Source organism: Lonchura striata, chromosome W (genome assembly GCF_050655825.1).
Source record: "Lonchura striata isolate lonStrDom1 chromosome W, ASM5065582v1, whole genome shotgun sequence".
Taxonomy (NCBI): Eukaryota; Metazoa; Chordata; class Aves; order Passeriformes; family Estrildidae; genus Lonchura; species Lonchura striata.
Window position 1 is genome coordinate 7,699,329 of NC_140743.1, and position 18,504 is coordinate 7,717,832.

At 41.7% G+C, this 18,504-nt stretch overlaps 1 protein-coding gene and 1 pseudogene across 2 annotated transcripts in view; one reads left to right on the forward strand and one right to left on the reverse strand.

Annotated features, from left to right (window-relative positions):
* Nucleotides 1–18,504, reverse strand: part of LOC146763027 (guanine nucleotide-binding protein G(q) subunit alpha) — a 278,488-nt gene that overhangs the window by 65,091 nt on the left and 194,893 nt on the right. For both annotated transcript variants that reach the window (XM_085571309.1, XM_085571310.1), the window contains exon 3: nt 8,403–8,557. In XM_085571309.1, coding sequence (XP_085427435.1) covers nt 8,403–8,557 — 155 coding nt within the window. The remainder of the gene's footprint in view (nt 1–8,402; nt 8,558–18,504) is intronic.
* On the forward strand, nt 1,283–2,701 carry LOC146763028 (uncharacterized; annotated as a pseudogene).

The following is an 18,504-nucleotide window of genomic DNA, read 5'->3' on the forward strand; positions in this document are numbered from 1 at the left end:
ATTGGCAGCAGTGGTCAGGGTTTTTCAATTGTTTCAGGAACCTCTCAATCTGATCACAGATTCAGCATATGTTGCAAATGTGGTCAAACGATTAAAGGGATCACTTTTGAAACACACTGACAATGAAATTTTATATTCATATTTATCGTGCATGAGAACAATCCTAGAAAGCAGAGAACACAAATATTTTGTTGCACATATCAGGGCACATTCATCAGTCCCCGGGTTCTTAGCAGAAGGAAATGCTCACACAGATAGACTCACAATGACCATATCACAGACATTGCCAGACATTTTTGAGCAGGCAAAATTAAGCCATGCATTTTTCCATCAGAATGCACAGGCATTGATAGAATCCTTTCGCCTTTCTAAAAGTCAGGCAAAGGAAATAATCAGTGCTTGCCCAGACTGTCAGCTTGTACAGCCTCCTGCATCTACAGGAGCTGACAATCCAAGGGGATTGCAGAGTCTTCAACTGTGGCAAGCTGATGTCACAAAATACCCATCCTTTGGGAGGCTCAAAAATATCCATGTTTCAGTTGACACATTTTCAGGGGTGATTTTTGCATCATTACATACAAGGGAGACCACAGACCATGCCTGCAGACACTTTCTACAAGTATTTGCAGCACTCGGGGTGCCACAAGAAATAAAAACAGATAACGGTCCAACTTATACAGGCAAGGTGCTTGACAAATTTCTGAAAAAATTGGGAGTGTAAACACATTTTTGGTATTCCTTATTCTCCTTCAGGTCAAGCAATCATTGAAAGAACACATCACACCCTGAAATCCCTCTTGGATAAACAGAAAAGGCGAGAGGCAGGCGCAACACTGTATATGCAGTTGAACAAAGCTCTGTATGTGTTGAATTTTTTAAATGGTTCTTTCTCCGAGCCCACTCGACCAATTGTCAGACATTTTACAAACAGTGCACAAGCAAAGCTAAGGGAAAATCCTTTAGTTTTTATCAGAAACCCAGAGTCAGGACAAATTGAACGTCCATTTACATTAATAACTTGGGGCAAGGGTTTCGCTTGTGTTTCCACAGAGCGAGGACCGAAGTGGGTGTTGGCGAGGCATGTGAAACCTTATCGGGTATAGACGCAGGTGGACGCGGACCTGAGAAGCAGAGAAGGGAGCACTCAGATGGAGGCAGACAACGATGCTGCAGACGCCTCATCGGACAACGATTGATTACCCAGAGACTTGGGTTTTTTTTTCTGGGAAATCAAGTGTTTGGGTGTTGCTGCATTGCAGGGTTTCTCACAGAGGTTGGGGACATGGACATGGAGTTCAGACAGATAGTGTTCATGTGATTAATTCTCCTGCTTGTTGCCTTGGGCAATGGGACAGACTTTCCCATTAAACAACTAAGGGAAAATGTGTGGGAAACTTTGGCAAAGGCAGCGGGTCTGGACAGTATTTGTCTGACTCATTCAAAACCGGGGAAACAATTTTCAACATGCTTGGTAGGTGTGCCAGTGAAGGAATGGCCAATCCCAAAGAATATCCCTCCAAAGGTTCTGAAATCTTTTTTGGATCCTATGGAAGGATGGCATGTTTGGACACAATACCTTCCTGTGGCTCACTTGGAACCTCCATAGTTAGACATTTTTGGGTCAACAAAAATGAAATTCTGCATCAAATTTAATTCATTTGGAGTGGCAAAGACAGATAATCATACAATAGATGTCACTCCAAATCAGTTCTTTTATAAAAATGCATCATCCTGGTGCAATTACACCAAAGTGATGAGCAAACCATCCCTTCAAAACCCAGCCACATTACCGAAGGGAGTGTTTTTGATTGGCGGGGACAGAATTTGGCCTGCTATCCCTGCAAAAGTCAAGGGCAGTCCATTCAGCATTGGGGAACTCTCATTGATAACACCTGATTTGAAAACTTTAAAGGAGCAGACACAAAGGAAAAAAAGATCCCTTGATCAATATAGTCCGAATTGTGATGATGATGTTTATACTTGGGACAAGGCTCGGAGGATTGCAGTAGCAATTTTCTCACCCCAAACAGCATCAGGGGTGGCCTTGACACAATTGGACCACATAGCATGCTGGTTGAGCAAACACAGTAGTGCCATTTCGTCTGCACTGAGCGACATGTTAACAGATATCAGCAGTGCAAGACAAGCAGTGCTTCAAAACAGGGCAGCAATTGATTATTTGCTGCTGTCACATGGGCACAGATGTGAAAAATTTGAGGGGATGTGCTGCATGAACTTGTCTGATCATTCAAAATCTATTCATGAAATTACACAACAAAGTAGTATCAGCAAATTGAAAAAAGTTACAGGATCCTGGTGGGATGATTTCATTGGCTTTTTTGATCTCTCACCATTGTGGAAAGAACTTTTTAAAATAGCATTTTATATTCTTATAGGGCTTGTAGTTCTTCTGCTTGTTCTACCATGCATTTTCATGTGCATTCGAAGGGCCTTGAACAAAGTGGCAAAGCAGGTGTTTCTGGTTCAAACAGGGAGGGGAGATGTTGGAACTCAAAATGTCTCTCAGACATTTTTAGAGGTTCCAGAACTTGGTCAGAAGCATTCTAGACCCCAGCAGGCAGCTGGAAACAGCTGTGATTTTGAGTTTGAGCCATGGAATGAGTTACCAACTTTGAAGGTGGAACAAGCAGTCACAAAGGGTTAGATAGTATAGTAAAAGTAGTTACAAAACAGAGGGGAAAAATTTTTAGTATTGTACAGGGGGGTTTTAGCACCTGTACAGGGGTGTTTTCACTTTGTACATGGGGGTCAGAAGTTCCAAGATGGAGGAAAGTGGGCTGATCCTGTTCTTCCTCCTTCTTCTTCCTTGCCTCCATGTTCTTGGTGATGCTGGCACTTATGGATTGATTTAGAGTAGAAAAGCACCTTGTAATATAGGTAGTAGGTATTGGGGAAAAACTGTAAACATGTAATACATAATATATCATATAAAAGATAGCAGCAGCCCTGGGTGGGGAGAGAGAAGAAGAAGACACCAGACAGTGAAGGTGTCAGGAGTGTGTGTCTCTGCTTGGGCCGCTGATCAAATAGCTGCAGACCGTGAAGACAATCTTTTAGATAACTAGCAATAAACTGCCTTGAGACCGAAAAACAAGAGGCTGCGGAATTTTTCTTTGGAATCACGGGTTGGAGGAGAGACTTTACCACCACACGAGACCCCCGAACCAAGCCTGGGGTTCTCACACCCATCCTCCTCTTCTACCCCCACAGGTGTCCAGAAAGGAGAACTGGAGGCACAAAAGCCAAAGATCACGGGTTGAGATCAGAACAATTTACTGGAAACGTCAATGAGACAAGAAAACAAACAGCAACAGCAACAATATTAACAACAAATGTGTGTGAGAGTGATTCACATGCAAAAATGTTCACTGCAGAACCCAACTGGATGTGATTGCTACCTGACCCCCCTGTCTGCCATATTTACTCAACCAAAAGGAATCCTCCTCAGAAGGGAGTCCCTTCCCTCACCCCCAGCAATGATGTGAGGTGGTATAGAATCACCTCTGGGCCCTACTACTTCCCGCCTACTGCAAAACCTAACCCTGTCCTGACTAAAACAAGGACAATGTTTTTTTTCACTAAATATGTATACTATGAATATTTTGATCAAATAATCAATTTAATCATATTAAAGGGTTAGCTATAATTATAAGTAGAAAATTGTGAAGTATAAGGTATAGAAATATAAGGAGTGATGTGTTTGGAATATGTAACTGCAGAAATCTCACTAAAAAGTTACTGGACCCTTATGTTTCAGTCAAGAAGCTATGGAGACCATCATGCTCACCAGTTATGCTACTTGGAAACCCACTACCCTTCCCATATTGATTTTAATATTAAAAATTGCAATCAGTAGACCTCAGTAGAGATGACCAATGATTGTTTTAGGATAAGAATATTAATGAAGTTATTAACTATTGAAATTGAGGTTTTGGGGTTTGCTTAAGTTAACAATATGAATTAAGCATTTAAATTTTAGCTTGTAGAATTGTGTGTTTAATTTAAGCTTTTACTTAAGAAACCCCTGCCATGGTACAAAGGGCATAGGAAAATGCAAATTTCTGAAGCTTCTTGCATAAAGAACAATACCGGGAGAAGACCAAGGAGTGCAAGAAACCTAGATAAAGGAGCTCCTCTTTCTCCAAGCTGATCAAAATCGACAGACACATAAGCACCAAGGGACCAAAGCGCACGCGCAAAGGAGAAAAGTTCAAAAGTTCAATCATGAAGAAGACCATGGCCTTCAGCCTCAGAGACCACCAAAAGACCCCTGTGCGACCACCACCATAAACAATGCATGCTCAGAAGTGTGTAGATCTAATTACCATGTGAAGTGAGGACAAGAGGGGCCAGGGGTTGAATATGCATAGAAAAGTTGTGCAATGTAATGTATATGGAACACCTTTGTGAATAAAGATGTAGCCCATACCAAGGCTCAGGGCACAAGTTTAATGAGAGCTATCTCACTTGTGCCAGGCACTGACAATACATACCATACCCACTTCATAACTACATCAGGTTGTGGAGTCTATTTATTCCACGTATCGCTTCACTATTAGAACCAATCAATGTAAAGGTTAAATTTAAGAGCAGGCATGGTATGTATAGTATGTAAAATAACTTATATAACAATGATTCAGCAGAAAAAGTATATAAAATGGATAAGATTTCTTTGTTAAGTGTCCCTGGCACCCTGAATAAAGAAGTGTCTGCTTATTCGCATCAAAGGATAAGTTTGGATAAGTTTATTTCACCCTGTTTGTTGACATGAGGACTGTATTTTTAAATAATGCTTTTTTTTTTGGTTTCTGCTAATTGCTTTTCCTGGACTTAACAGATGTAAAGAAATTATTTGCAAGTATAAATATAAGAGAAGCTCATGTAAAGACTCATATATAGTGCTTCATAATTCTAATGTTTTATTACTTGCTCTAAAGCAATTTTTGCAGACCAGAAAATGAACTCTAATATTTTATAATTAAAATCTACAAAATCCTCAATAAATCATGTTGTTAAATGGCTACATATGCTGAGCTTTAAAAATTACCAATCAACTAGTATATTTCCCTTCTGCAAGAAAATGGATGAAAATTATGTTTCTATAGCACATTAATGGTCTGTACTATTTTAATACTACTCAAAAGATCTACTCTGGTGATTATTTCACTAGAACTAGGTCAAAACTAAGATTCAGTACAATTTGATCTGAAGTGACATCAGATGTCTATTCCCTGCTTTGGAGACTTATGAAATTTATTGTATTATTCTGAGGCAAACATTAAAATATATGCATTAATTTCAATTTTGAAATCAGAATTGTATCTATCATGGAATCAAAGTTGGGACATACAAATATAAGAAACTCAAAATATAAGAAAACTCTGTTTTACCTTCTACTTATGTTTGCTGTTCATTTCAAAATTAAAACAATCAGAAAGTATAGTTAGCTTAATTTGTCTCTAAAATGTTCTTTTCCTACTTACATACGGTAGAAATTTTCACTTACATGTGATTTCATCTGATTTTTAGCTTTTTTACCATTGAAAAATAAAACACAATATTGTATATTTGGGGACACTGAGAATCCATACAATACAAGAGAGATTTTACTATATTTTGAACCACTGTGCACCAAAATGTGCATATATAAGTAGTAAAAGTGATAGACTGTGAAGGTAACCAGCTCTATAGGACAGCATATTGCATAGAACTGTTGGTGTCACGTTGCCAGCCCCTGGGCTGAGTGACAAGGTTTTTGACCAATCAGATGTCTCATAAGACTGCAGGCATTTCAGAGGTCCAGGACCTGAAGGAGCATGAAGTTCAAACCAATAAGAGCACCCAGACTGTGTCTTTCAAATTCTCTATATAAGGGAGGGTGTGGAAAATAAAGCTCTCTGTGCCACATGAACATCTGGGGTGAGTGGTCTCTGTATCTTTGCCCCTCACACCCCCCCCCCCCCCATGTGGCCTGACATAGAATAATAACCTGTATGAGAGGCTGATAAAGCAGAAGCAGAAAGTGGTATGGCAATTACAGAGCATTGGAACCAATCTTAGCAGACCTAATTCAGGCACTAGTCGCTCTCTAGCTGCTTAAGCTGTATCAGCAAGGTATTTTAAAGTTTGTCTTGACTCAGTCATGTATAAAGGATTGTGCTAGATAAGGACCCTCAGGCTACTGCACAGATAAATCTCACTCCAGATTTTTGTTTTGTGTATGGCCATGTTCCATTGACTGAACCTTCATGATGTCTTTCAGTTTCTTCTGTGTTTTCCTCAATGAGAGGATGACTTTCGTGCCAACCTGACATGGAGACAAGAACAATATATTATGATTGATTTCCATAGGTAATATAAAAGTTCCAATGGACACCATGGAAGGTTTTGTAACAACTTTCATATCCAAGTATGCTAACTCTTTTTCTAGTGGGCAATACCAAAAAGTCATCCTCCTCTACCATCATCCTTTTTTTTACCAGATGAAGAATTTGACCAGAGCTCTGTAGTATATTACTCAGAGCAACTGAATTTCTTGAAGATGACATTTAGACAATGCTCAGGGTACAATGTTAAATTCCATTGCTATTTTAAACAAGGAAAACAGATGTTCAAGGGCATTGCAATTTTTATGAATTCAATAGAAGTCTACCTTTGATTGCACTTTCCTAGTAATCATGTAAGATTTCAAATTATCATACACTTATATTTTGAGAAACAAACACACACATAATACAAAACTAGATTCACTACCTTCCTTACAGTAGTCTTTGCACTCACATTGTTAAGTGCAGGTTTGTGCTGAAGATGTATGCTGCCATGGTTTGACACTGGCACAATGCCAGCGCCCCCATGAAAATGCAACCTGCCAATTTAATGCTGTGAAATACGATCGAGAACAGAGCAAAACAGGCCTAAGCTTAATAACAAAGGAAAAAAAAACAACTTTATTAAGCTACCACTACTACTATAAAAGAAAAAAGAAAGAAAAAAACACACACAAAATTCAAAATGAAAACTTTTCAAAACATTCCTTCTCCCACCACCCAACTCCAACAAACCACAGCGAGACACATTTGGACCCTTAATCAAGTCTTCACCCTTCAATATAATCAATACTGAGTCCATCAGGGGAGAGAGGAGTCTCCCTTGCACCATAGACCCCCAGGAAATGCAGATGCCACCTCTTGTGTTTCCATGTCACACATGGCACCACCCGGAGAGAATCTGCCAGTGTGACACTCCCCTTTCCATGTCACAGTGCTCTCACCACCGTGCACGGACAGAGACTGCTTATAGGGCTCCTTTAAGGATGCTTTGCCAAGGACCAACAGGAACAACAGTCCAGTGTCTCATTTTTGGACTACAGTCCCCCTCATTTTCCCCTGGGGCCAAGGGTCCAAGAACAGAGATCTTCTTCTCTTCTTCTCTGAAGATAGAGGGCATCATCACACCCTCCTCAGCTTTTCTCTGTTCATTCCTGAACTGGTAGTTGCTGAAGTAGGTCTCATGGCTCACCATTGCATCCCCCTAAAATGCAGTCTCTCTTGGAGGAGAAATTGGTTCAGTCTATGGCTAACAAGAAGAGTCCAGCCAAAAGCCACTCCATCATCTCCCCCCAACTTTCTTTCCCTAACATCTGAGGTCCTAGGCTGTGTCTCTTTCCTTCAAATTGAGAAGGAGTAATATTTCACAAAGCCTTCATTTCCCAGGAAAGAGGTAAAAGTCCCGGACTCCCCGGATGGCTGAAATCTCGGGCCAGGACTCCATCTCCCGTCTCCCACCCTGGGCATCTTCCCCCCCACTTCTCCTTCTCCTCTGCAGGCAAACTTCCAGGTGACTGCAGTGACTGCAGGCTCTCTATCTCTTTTCCCTCTAAGTTGGGGGGGGGGGGGGGGGAAAACAAAGACATCTCAGACATTCTCCACCCTTCTGTCCACAGGAGCTGTCCCAGCTCGGTTCCAGACCCTTCACCCCCTGGTCTACCTCTGCAAGCCGCATTGGTCCCGTCCCCCACCCAGCTCGTAGCTGGGCAGGGGAGGTCTGCACTCTCCAATGACCGGAACCAAAGAGAGCGAGTTCTCCTGGGAATTCTGCTTTTAACCCTTCTGTGTTCTCAGTGGTGTGTCCACCTTCAATTGGTCACCCCAAGTGTCAGTATCCAAACCTGATCCCTGACTGGACTGACCTCTTCCTTCTGAGAAAATTCTTTTTCCATGTCAAACCACAACATATGCACACACGGATACTTCTACACACACCTAAAGAAACTGTACATGTAAGTACACAAAAATATAGTATACAAAGATAAAAAGTATGAATTAATTTGTTAGAAAGAAAAGAAAATAAGATACAGTTATTTGTAGTCACAATATACTTACTATTTTGTTGAGTCTGATAACTGATATTCTCGTCGTCTATCATAACATTCCTGGATTCCAGGATCATTCCATAAACTTCTCAGTGCATCTACATAGGGGTTCTCAAAAGTTGACACCTTCTCTACATCGACTTCTCGAACTAACTGTGCATGAGCCTAATTTGAAACAAAGAAAACAATTAAATTTATTACATTTTCTATGTTTACAAATAGTTAATTGTCTCAAATTGAAAGGTGCAGCTGAGTGTGTATTCTATTGCCCTCTGTTAGAGGTGGGGCAGTTATCTTCTGTTAATTAGGCAGTTTTCTTTATCTCTTACACAACCAATCCTCCTTCTAGAGAGATATAATTTGTTAATGGGCCATTGAGTCTCACTGCATGACTGATAAAATTACATCATCCCATTGAGAGATACTCTGCCCAGAGAGAGGAACCAAGCATTCCTACCTAGATATAATCTGAGATTTAGAACACCATAGTCAGCCTTCTCCCACCAGATTCCCAGAGGAGCAGCCTTGTCCCACCAGATTCCCAGAAGAGCAGGTTTCTTTTCCACTGGATTCCCAGAGGAACATCAGGCCCATCTACACCACCACTGGACCTTCAGAGGAAAACTACATCCTTCTACAAGATCACTGCTTCAACAGAACCACATCTGTCACTACAGGAGTACTGCAGCCACCATTTAATAGGAATGCTACCAAAATCCTGACACACAGGATGTCAGGTTGTATTCTTATTATGTCACTGTTGTTTTTAATTACTGTATTTTTATTTTTATTTTTCCTAATGAAGAACTGTTATCCCTACTCCCATATTGTTGCCTGAAAGCCCCTTAATTTCAAAATTATAATAATAAGGAGGGAGGGGGATTACATTTCACATTTCAAAAGAGGCTTCTGCCTTCCTTAGCAGACACCTGTCTTTTGAAACCAAGACAGATTTTGGCATCCAATGTGAAGCTCAAGGGAATCAAGAGAAAAAGGGTGAAAAAAAATAACAGCTCTTGAGTAACATAATTTTTTGTGTGCTGGATATAGAAAACACCTTGTCACTATGTGGTCTAGCTTACCCTGGTTCGGGTGGCACATGGTAGTGGCTATATTTCTCCCATTTTAATGCCCTTTTCTAAACATAATCCTATAATGAAGGCTACCATGGTTTTTATTCTGTTTGCTTCATGGGTTAATAAGGTGAGGAATTCATGGATTTTTAACTTCCTCTGGAAGGCCAGCACATGGAATAAGAGCTATCACACACTAACTGTATGGTTTTGGGGTTACTTCAATAATGGTACCTACTGTGAGAAAATGACACCAGAGGAAATTTTCTCCCAACCCTTTAACCATCCCTTTGGGTCTGCCCCACCAGTTTTTGAAGGGTTCAAATCTTCTCTAAACGCTAATAATATCATAGAGTGGTTGGTGATGCTGATATGCCTTTTAAGCCTGTTCTCTTTGGCATTCAGAGATAAGAGAAGATTGACTTGGATAATCTCTCTGTCACCTACCCCAGAAAGTAGGGATGCTGCCCCAGAGCCTTACCCTGCCCCACAGCCCATCTCAGAAATAAACCATCCATATTGGGTGGGGTTCTGGTACAGGAGATATGTGAGATGGGCCAGATGCTAAAGCAGTACATTTCTCCAGCTGGTGAGAAACCCTCCCCCTGCCTCAAAGAGGGAGAGTTTAATGGTCCAGCAGTGGAACCCACAGACAATACAACTGTCCAGGTTTCAGCTGAATCGCAAGGGTAGTCACAGACAGCAGCAGTCGCCCCTGTGGAAACAAGGAAGTCTAAGATGAAATCAGAGCACCCAGATAAGAATAAGAATGTAGAGCCCTCACAACCTGCAGGGGAGCCAACAGCTGAGATCATCACCAAGTCCCTGACCTATTAAAGTCCCTGTAATCTGCACAAAAACATTGTACAAGAGGGACGTGAGGCTTATACAACCTGGTTACGTTGGGTCTGGGACCTTATGGGTACAAGTATGCAACAAGATGGTGATGAGGCAAGAAATTTGGGACCCTTGACCCACGATTCAGGTATGAATCAGATTTTTGTAAAGGGAGCCAGGGTCCCTGTGCCTCTGGGAGCAGATTTTAATGTGTCAGAGAGAAGTTTGTCCACAGGGAGAGAATGCAGGGGCACCATAATAGAATGCGCTAGAAGACCCTTGAATAAGGGATCCACCAGCTGAGAGAAGTGGCAGTATTGAAGGTACTCTTTGAGAGGGATGGACAGCATGATAATGACCCCGACAAAGTCAGGTGCACAGGGCAAATATTGTGGAGTCTGGCAAATCTATGGCCATCCCAATATACCAACTTAATTGCAACAATTAATACTGATACCAACCAAGAGACAGTGAGTTCTGTTGCCAACAAGCTTAGAAATTATGAGAGTATGATCAATGGCCTGATGCAGGCCCATGCCTCTGCTGTAATTAGGAGCTTCCAAGAGGAGATGAGGGAGGAGGTGAGGAGGAACAGTTCCCATATCGCACCAGTGCAAGTCACAGGCCCCAAAGTCAGAGCCAAACATCCCCTAGCTAGAGACAGAGGGTACACACCCTGAGCTGACCTGTGGTTCTCCCTGCATGACCATAGGGAAGACATGGGAAGGTGGGATGGGAAACTCACTTCTGTCCTGGCAGCACGGGTCCGTCAACTTAAGGAGGGAAACTCTAACCGGGCGAGTTCCACCAAGGTGAAGGTAGTCTCAACCTCCCATGACCAAGCTTTTGGGTATGACCTGTCAGATCCCCTTGAAGGTAACTCTAGTATGTATGCCCAGGAAAGGAATAATAACCAGGATTAGAGGGGCCCTGCCTCTAGCCAGGAAGAGGCATGGGAAAACCGAATCTTTTGGACAGTGTGGATCCGATGGCTTGGCACATCAGAGCCACAAAAATATGAAGCGCTAGTTGATACTAGTGCGCAATGTACCCTAATGCAAACAGGACATGTGGGGGCAGAAGCTGTTTCCATTGCCAGGGTAATGGGGGGGTCATGGCAATTGACCCTGTAAGCCAAGGTGAGCCTGACTGGGAAGGAGTGGCAGAAACATCTTATTGTGACCAGCATAGACTGGGCATAGACTTTCTCTAGAATGACTATTACAAAGACACAAAGGGACTCAGATAGGCTTTTGGCATAGCTGCTGTAGAGGCAGAGGACATTAAGCAATTGAGCACCGTTCCTGGACTATCAGAAAACTCATCTGCTGTAGGACTCCTGAGGGTGGAAGACCAACGAGTACCAATTGCCATCTCGATGGTGCACCGACAGTAGTATCAGATGAATTGAGATGCCGTGATCCCCATCCACAAAATGATCCATGAACTAGAGAGCCAAGGGGTGGTCAGCAAAACCCATTCACACTTCAACATTCCCATTTCTCCTGTGTGCAAGTCTGACAGAAAATGGAGACTGACTGCGGACTATTGTGCCTTGAATTAAGTGACTGCACCACTGAGTGCTGCTGTACCAGACATGTTGGAACTGCAGTAGGAGCTGGAGTCCAAGGCAGCAAAGTGGTATGCCACTACTGACATTACTAACGCGTTTTTCTCCATTCCTCTGGCAACAGAATGCAGGCGTCAGTTTGCTTTCACCTGGAAGGGCATACAGTACACCTGGAACCAACTGCCCCAGGGGTGGAAACACAGCCCCACCATCTGCCATGGACTGATCCGAGCTGCACTAGAAAAGAGCGAAGCTCCAGAACATCTCCAGTACATCGATGACATCATTGTGTGGGGGAACACAGCAATGAAAGTATTTGAGAAAGGAGAGAGCATCATCCAGATTCTGCTGAAAGCCAGTTTCACCATCAAGAAGAGCAATGTCAAAGGACCTGCCCGAGAGATCCAGTTCCTACGAGTAAAGTGGCAAGACAAACAGTGTCAGATTCCCACTGAGGTCATCAATAAGATCACTGTGATGTCTCCACTGACCAGCAAGAAAGAAACACAGGCTTTCCTAGGTGCCATATGTTTTTAGAGAATGCACATTCTTGAGTACAGCAAGACTGTGAGCCCTCTCTATCTAGTTACCTGCAAGAAGAACAATTTCCACTGTGTGTCTGAACAGCAACAAGCCTTCACCCAGATCAAGCAGGAGATCACTTATGTGGTAGCCCTTGGCCCAGTCAGGGCAGGACCAGAGGTGAAGAATGTGCTCTACTCTGCAGCCAGGAACAATGGCTTGTCCTGGAGCCTGTGGCAGAAGATGCCTAAAGAGACTTGAGGCTGACCACTGGGATTCTGGACCCAAAGTTCCAGAGAATCTGAAGCCAACTATACTCCCACAGGGAAGGAAATCTTGACCGCCTATGAAGGAGTTAAAGCTGCCTCAGAGGTGATTGGCATGGAAGTACAACGCCTCCTGGCAACCTGACTACCAGTGCTGGGGTGGATGTTTAAAGGAAAGGTTTCCTTTACTTACCACGCCACAGACTCCACATAGAACAAATTGATTGCCCTCATCACACAGTATGCCTGTATTGGAAACCTAAATCGCCCTGGGATTTTGGAAATAATTACAAACATGCTGGAAGTTGAAAACTTTAGTCTTACTGATGAAGAAGAGCAGGAACAAGTGACACAGGCTAAAGAAGCTCCACTGTACAACCAACCACCAGCAGAAGAAACACGATACGCTCTTTTCACTGATGGTTCCTGTCACATCATAGGAATGAACCGGAAGTGGAAAGCAGCCATATGAAGCTCCACATGGCAGGTTGCACAAGCTACCAAAGGAGAAGGGGGATCAAATCAACTTGCTGAACTCAAGGCCATTCAGCTGGCCCTGGACATTGCTGAAAGAGAGAAATGGCCAAAGCTCTACCTTTATACCGATTCATGGATGGTAGCTGGAAAGGTGGAAGAATGTCAACTGGTAGTGTAGAGGAAAACCAGTCTGGGCTGCTGATGAGTGGAAAGACATTGCCACTCAGGTAGAGAAGCTACCTGTGAAAATCCGTCATGTAGATGCACATGCCCCCAAGAGTAGAGCTAATGAGGAACACCAAAACAATGAACAGGTAGATCAGGCAGCAAAGATAGAAGTGTCAAAGATAGATTTAGATTAGCAACACAAGGGAGAATTGTTCCTACCTCAATGTGCTCATGATGCCTCAAGTCATCAGGGCAGAGATGCCACCTATAAGTAGGCACGAGACCGACAGGGGGATTTTAACCATGGACAGTATTTTGTGGGTTATCTGTGACTATGAGATGTGTGCTATGATCAAGCAGGCCAAGCGGGTGAAACTCCTATAGTATGGTGGGCAGTGGTCCAAATATAAGTATGGAGAGGCCTGGCAGATTGACTATATCACACTGCCTCAGACATGCCAAAGTAAGCGCTAAATGCTGACCATGGTGGAAGCTACCACTGGATGGTCGGAGACCTACCCTGTGCGTCATGCCACTGCCCGGAAAACCATCTTGGGCCTGGAAAAGACAAACCTGTAGAGACACGGCACCCCTGAGAGAATTGAGTCAGACAACAGGACCCATTTCAAGAATGGCCTTATAAATACCTGGGACAGAAAACATGGTATTGAATAGATATATCACATCCCTTATCATGCACCAGCTGCCGGGAAAGTTCAACTATGCAATGGACTACTTAAGACTACCCTGAAGAAACTTGGCAAGGGAACCTTTAGAAATTGCGAAATTAACTTAGCAAAAGCCACCTAGATGGTCAACACCTGAAGGTCCATCAATCGAGCTGGCCTCGCCCGGTCTGAACCCCTGCACACAATGAAGAGAGATAAAGTCTCTATGGTACACATGAAAGGTATTTTATGAAAGACTGGATTAGTCCCACCTCAGGCAAAGATGAACCCATCTGTGGGATTGTTTTTGCTCAAGGACCTAGTTACACTTGGTAGGTAAATCAGAAAGATGGAGAAGCCCATGGTGTACCACAGGGAAAACCTAGTCTTAAGTGAAAACTATGTGTAAAGTTTCATTGTGTAGAGTTTATTGAATTGCCTATGATGCAGATGGCAATAGAATAATGGTGGATAATGTCTTAGGTTGAAAAGTGTAGCTGAGTGTGTATTTGATTGCCATCTGTTACAACCAGGTGGGAGAGTTATATTCTGTTAATTGAGCCACCTGGTGGGGCAGTGTTCTTTATCTCTTCCACTACCCATCCTCCCTCAGGGGAGATATCTTCTGTTAATGAGCCATTGTGTCTCATTGCATGACTGATAAAATTACATCATCCCATTGTGAGATGTTCCACCCAGAGGGAGGAGCCATGCATTCCTACCTAGATATAATCTGAGATTTAGAACACCGCAGTCAGCCTTCTCCCACCAAATTCCGAGGAGCAGCTTTCTTCACTGGATTCCCAGATGAAAACCAGGCCCATCTACACTACCACTGGACCTTCAGAGGAAAACTACACCCTTATACAGGATCACTGCTTCAACAGAACCATATCTGTCACTCCAGGAGGACTAAAGCTGCCATTTAATTAGACTGCTGCCAACACCCTGATGAACAGGGTGTCAGGTTGTATTCTGACTCTGTCAGTAGTTTGTTTTCTTTTTTGTACTATTACATTTGTGTTTTTAATTTTCCTAATGAAGAACTGCTATTCCTATTCCCATGTATTTGCCTGAGAGCCCCTTAATTTCAAAATTATAATAATTCAGAGGGAGGGGGTTTATATTTTCCATTTCAAGGACGGTTCCTGCCTGCCTTAGCAGACACCTGTCTTTTCAAACCAAGACATTCATATACTGTGAATGTGATTAACAGGAATAATTTTTCAGACTGGCCATCTTACCAATGTGTGGTTATGAATGAATGATGTTAAGGTGTGTTCAAACTAAGAAAAATAGTAATTGGAATGATATGAAAGTGAATTAATAAATGAGTATATTATTTTGGAATAAGTTTATCCTAATCCAGTATTATTTAGCTAAAATTGTCAAAATATTATAATGAAAATTTATATTTAATTAAGCTAAATTTTAGGAAAGTTTTCATTTTTCAGGTCTAATTTTAGGATATATAATATGCTTGCTTTTAAAATTATCATCTCTTAAGCAACTTGGCAGAGTTAGACTGATAGAAGCAGAAAGAATGGGAAGGAGGGAGAAAACTTGTCGTTTAAAGAGATTCATTTATATGTACATACACTAAGAAAGAAAAATAACAGATGAAAACTTAGCAAACAAAAAAAAAAAAAAGGGATTCTATTCTCCAAATTAGTCTACATTTCAGACTAGACTCATTTCAGTAAGGACACAGACCCCTTTCCATTTTAAATCTGGTAAGTGAATAAGGACTGGTTTTGTTATTTTTAAGGTAATTTATCCTGCTTTCGCACATAGAACCTGTCACCTCTCTTTTCAGACAGTCCAGGAGAATGCTGCTACTCATTACTTAACAAAATTTTATACCTGCAACTATTGTCTACTCATGGGGAAATCAAGAACCCCAAGTTCAATCTGAAAAATGTTTGCCTTTGAGATATGGAGAACATATGCTCTCTATTATAAGAATTCAAGTCTCTAAGTTCTAACAAAGTATATTTTCTTCTAGAACATCATGTTCACCCATCTCAAAACTGGACAGATCATTAAGTGTTTCTACTATCTCATAACAAAATTTTTAAAAAATGGTATTCAACTAAGCACAAGCCAATACTCTTGTGAAACAGGAAGATATACCTTTTCCCAAAAGATTTTGTATTTTTTGCTGAAGCCCAGTTATGTATTCAATTGGCTTTATAGTCTTCCAAAAGAATGATACCCCAAGTATTTGCTCACTACTTGTGAAAAACTCATACAACAATATACACAGATATTATTTATTTTATTGTTCTTGAGCTCTGAAAGTATGGCCAGTTGATATCAAAATGCTAACAGAGGTAAAAGACTGACTCAGTATTCAAAAGTTGCTCTTAAGCTTTCATTCAAAATTCATCATAATTGACCAATGCTCAGGAGCATCATAAAAGGTAATTACTTTTTTTAGTTATTAATTTAGATATGTAATTACTAAAAAATAAATGAAGATTTTAAATAATTTTGTTTACCAGTTCTGTTTGTCCTGCCCTAGAACTAATATGACTTTGCACTATGCGGCAAAAACCTCTAAAATGAAGTTCAATATATACTAGTGACGCGTATCCAGCAGAAATCTAATTCAGCCTTTTAAAAGAAACATTCTTCCCTCAATGAAAACTGTTTCTGGTTCCCTGGGTAGACTTGGGTAGACTCATGACTACTTGTATCCTACTGACATACAGCTCTTGACAACAATGCTTCTTTTCTTAAAAAGTAATAACCCTTCACACAAATTTCAAGTTTTTATGCTATGGTGTCTTGTTCCCCAGAGGTACTATACTTTGCTGCAGATTACAATTTTTCTTTCTGAGTCTTTGACAGTTGGTATCTCTAACTGGCTTCTAATTTCTGGTCAAAAAGAAAGATTTAAAACCAGGATATTATCTATTGGCTTAATTTCTCAATTGGATAAAAACCAAAAGTAATTCTACTGAAGCCTAATGAGATACAAAAGCATACATTTAATGCAGAAAAAGACTCAAGCATGGATCATGTGTGGTGCTAAAACTGCTAAATATTTGGTTTAGTTTCCCTCCACTGATATGATATGATATGATATGATATGATATGATATAATATAATATAATATAATATAATAAATATAATATTTTATTATTGATATTGTTGCTGTTACTGTTATTTTTATTATCTTATTGCCATTTACAGTAAATTGTTCTTATCTCACCCGGTGGCCTTTGCCTTTTGTGCATCCAATTCTCCTCTCTGGCCTCCCACAGGGAGGGAGGGTGGAAGAGAGGTTAGGAGGAATGACTGAGTGGCAGTGTTGTTTGGAAAGTCTCATTGGGTGAACTAAATTGTGGAGTACCATTCCTAAACCATGACAATTTTATAGTCTCAGTTTTCTACCTATTTTCTAATTTTTTGAAAGCACTCATGTTCCTCAGTGACTAAGCAGGACAGAAAATGGATCTGTTCCAATATTCTTTCCATAGTGCATCAACCTTTTTGAATCTTACAACAGTGGTGACCTAGTTACAGGGATAGGAGGCAGAGTTTAGCATTAGGGGTAACAAAAGCATGTATTCTACACTCCTCTACATCATCTTTAGTGGACTGTCTTTTCTAAGGCAGTAGGGAGAAGCATAAGGTCTGCCATTCTTTTTATGGCCTGGAGCTGAGGAGGATTTGGGGCTGTCCAGACGACACCATCACTGCAGGTCCCCAGTTCATAATTTTCTCCAGCTGTGGAGCCCAAAACCTTGAAAAGACAGCTTCTGACCAGGAGATTGCCTTGGGAAATGGAGCGGCAGGGGTGGCCCCCAGTCCAATCCAGCTGTGTGCAGCTAGAGCCTGCTCAGGACCCAGCTGCATGTTGCCTGCCAGTTTGCTACTGCCTCCACTGAGAGAAAGACCCAGCAACCCCCACTGCCATTGCCACTTGCTGTCTGGGAGAGAGAGACACTCACCACAAGGGAAGATCCAGACAGTGACTGCATCCCCCACTGCCACCACCACTGCTGCTGCCATGGGGAGGGAGCTTGCCCAGGACCGCACATCTTGGCAGCATAGTTCCTGGTTTGAACTAGCTCATCGGGTTTCATTTTGTTCCTGTTTTTCCATTGTTCCCAGGCTGGGGGGAGGAGGTTTGAGCCACAAGAACCTCTTTGATGTGCTGCCTGTTCTCCCAGGTGGCAGACAGCATGGGGGGAGCTACCATTTTGGTTTTGTCCTAGGGGTGGGGGGCCAGGTGACATTTTGCCTTTGATGATTTTGTAATAAACCATTTTTCTCTATATTGTTGTGCTTGCGCCTTTTGCCTCAGTAAAATTGAGACTCTAATGTTTTTGGTTTTACTTCTCACAGTCCTGTTTTCCCCTCCACTGTTGGGCAGAGGGGAGGGGCTCAAGCAGTATTAACTTTTTTTCCCCACTGAGTTTTTCTTTTTAGAACCATTACAAGTGGTTACAGTTGTTATAGATGAGTAATGTGATGGTTGGCTCTCAAAATTAAGAGATTGATATTGTGTGTATGTTAATAT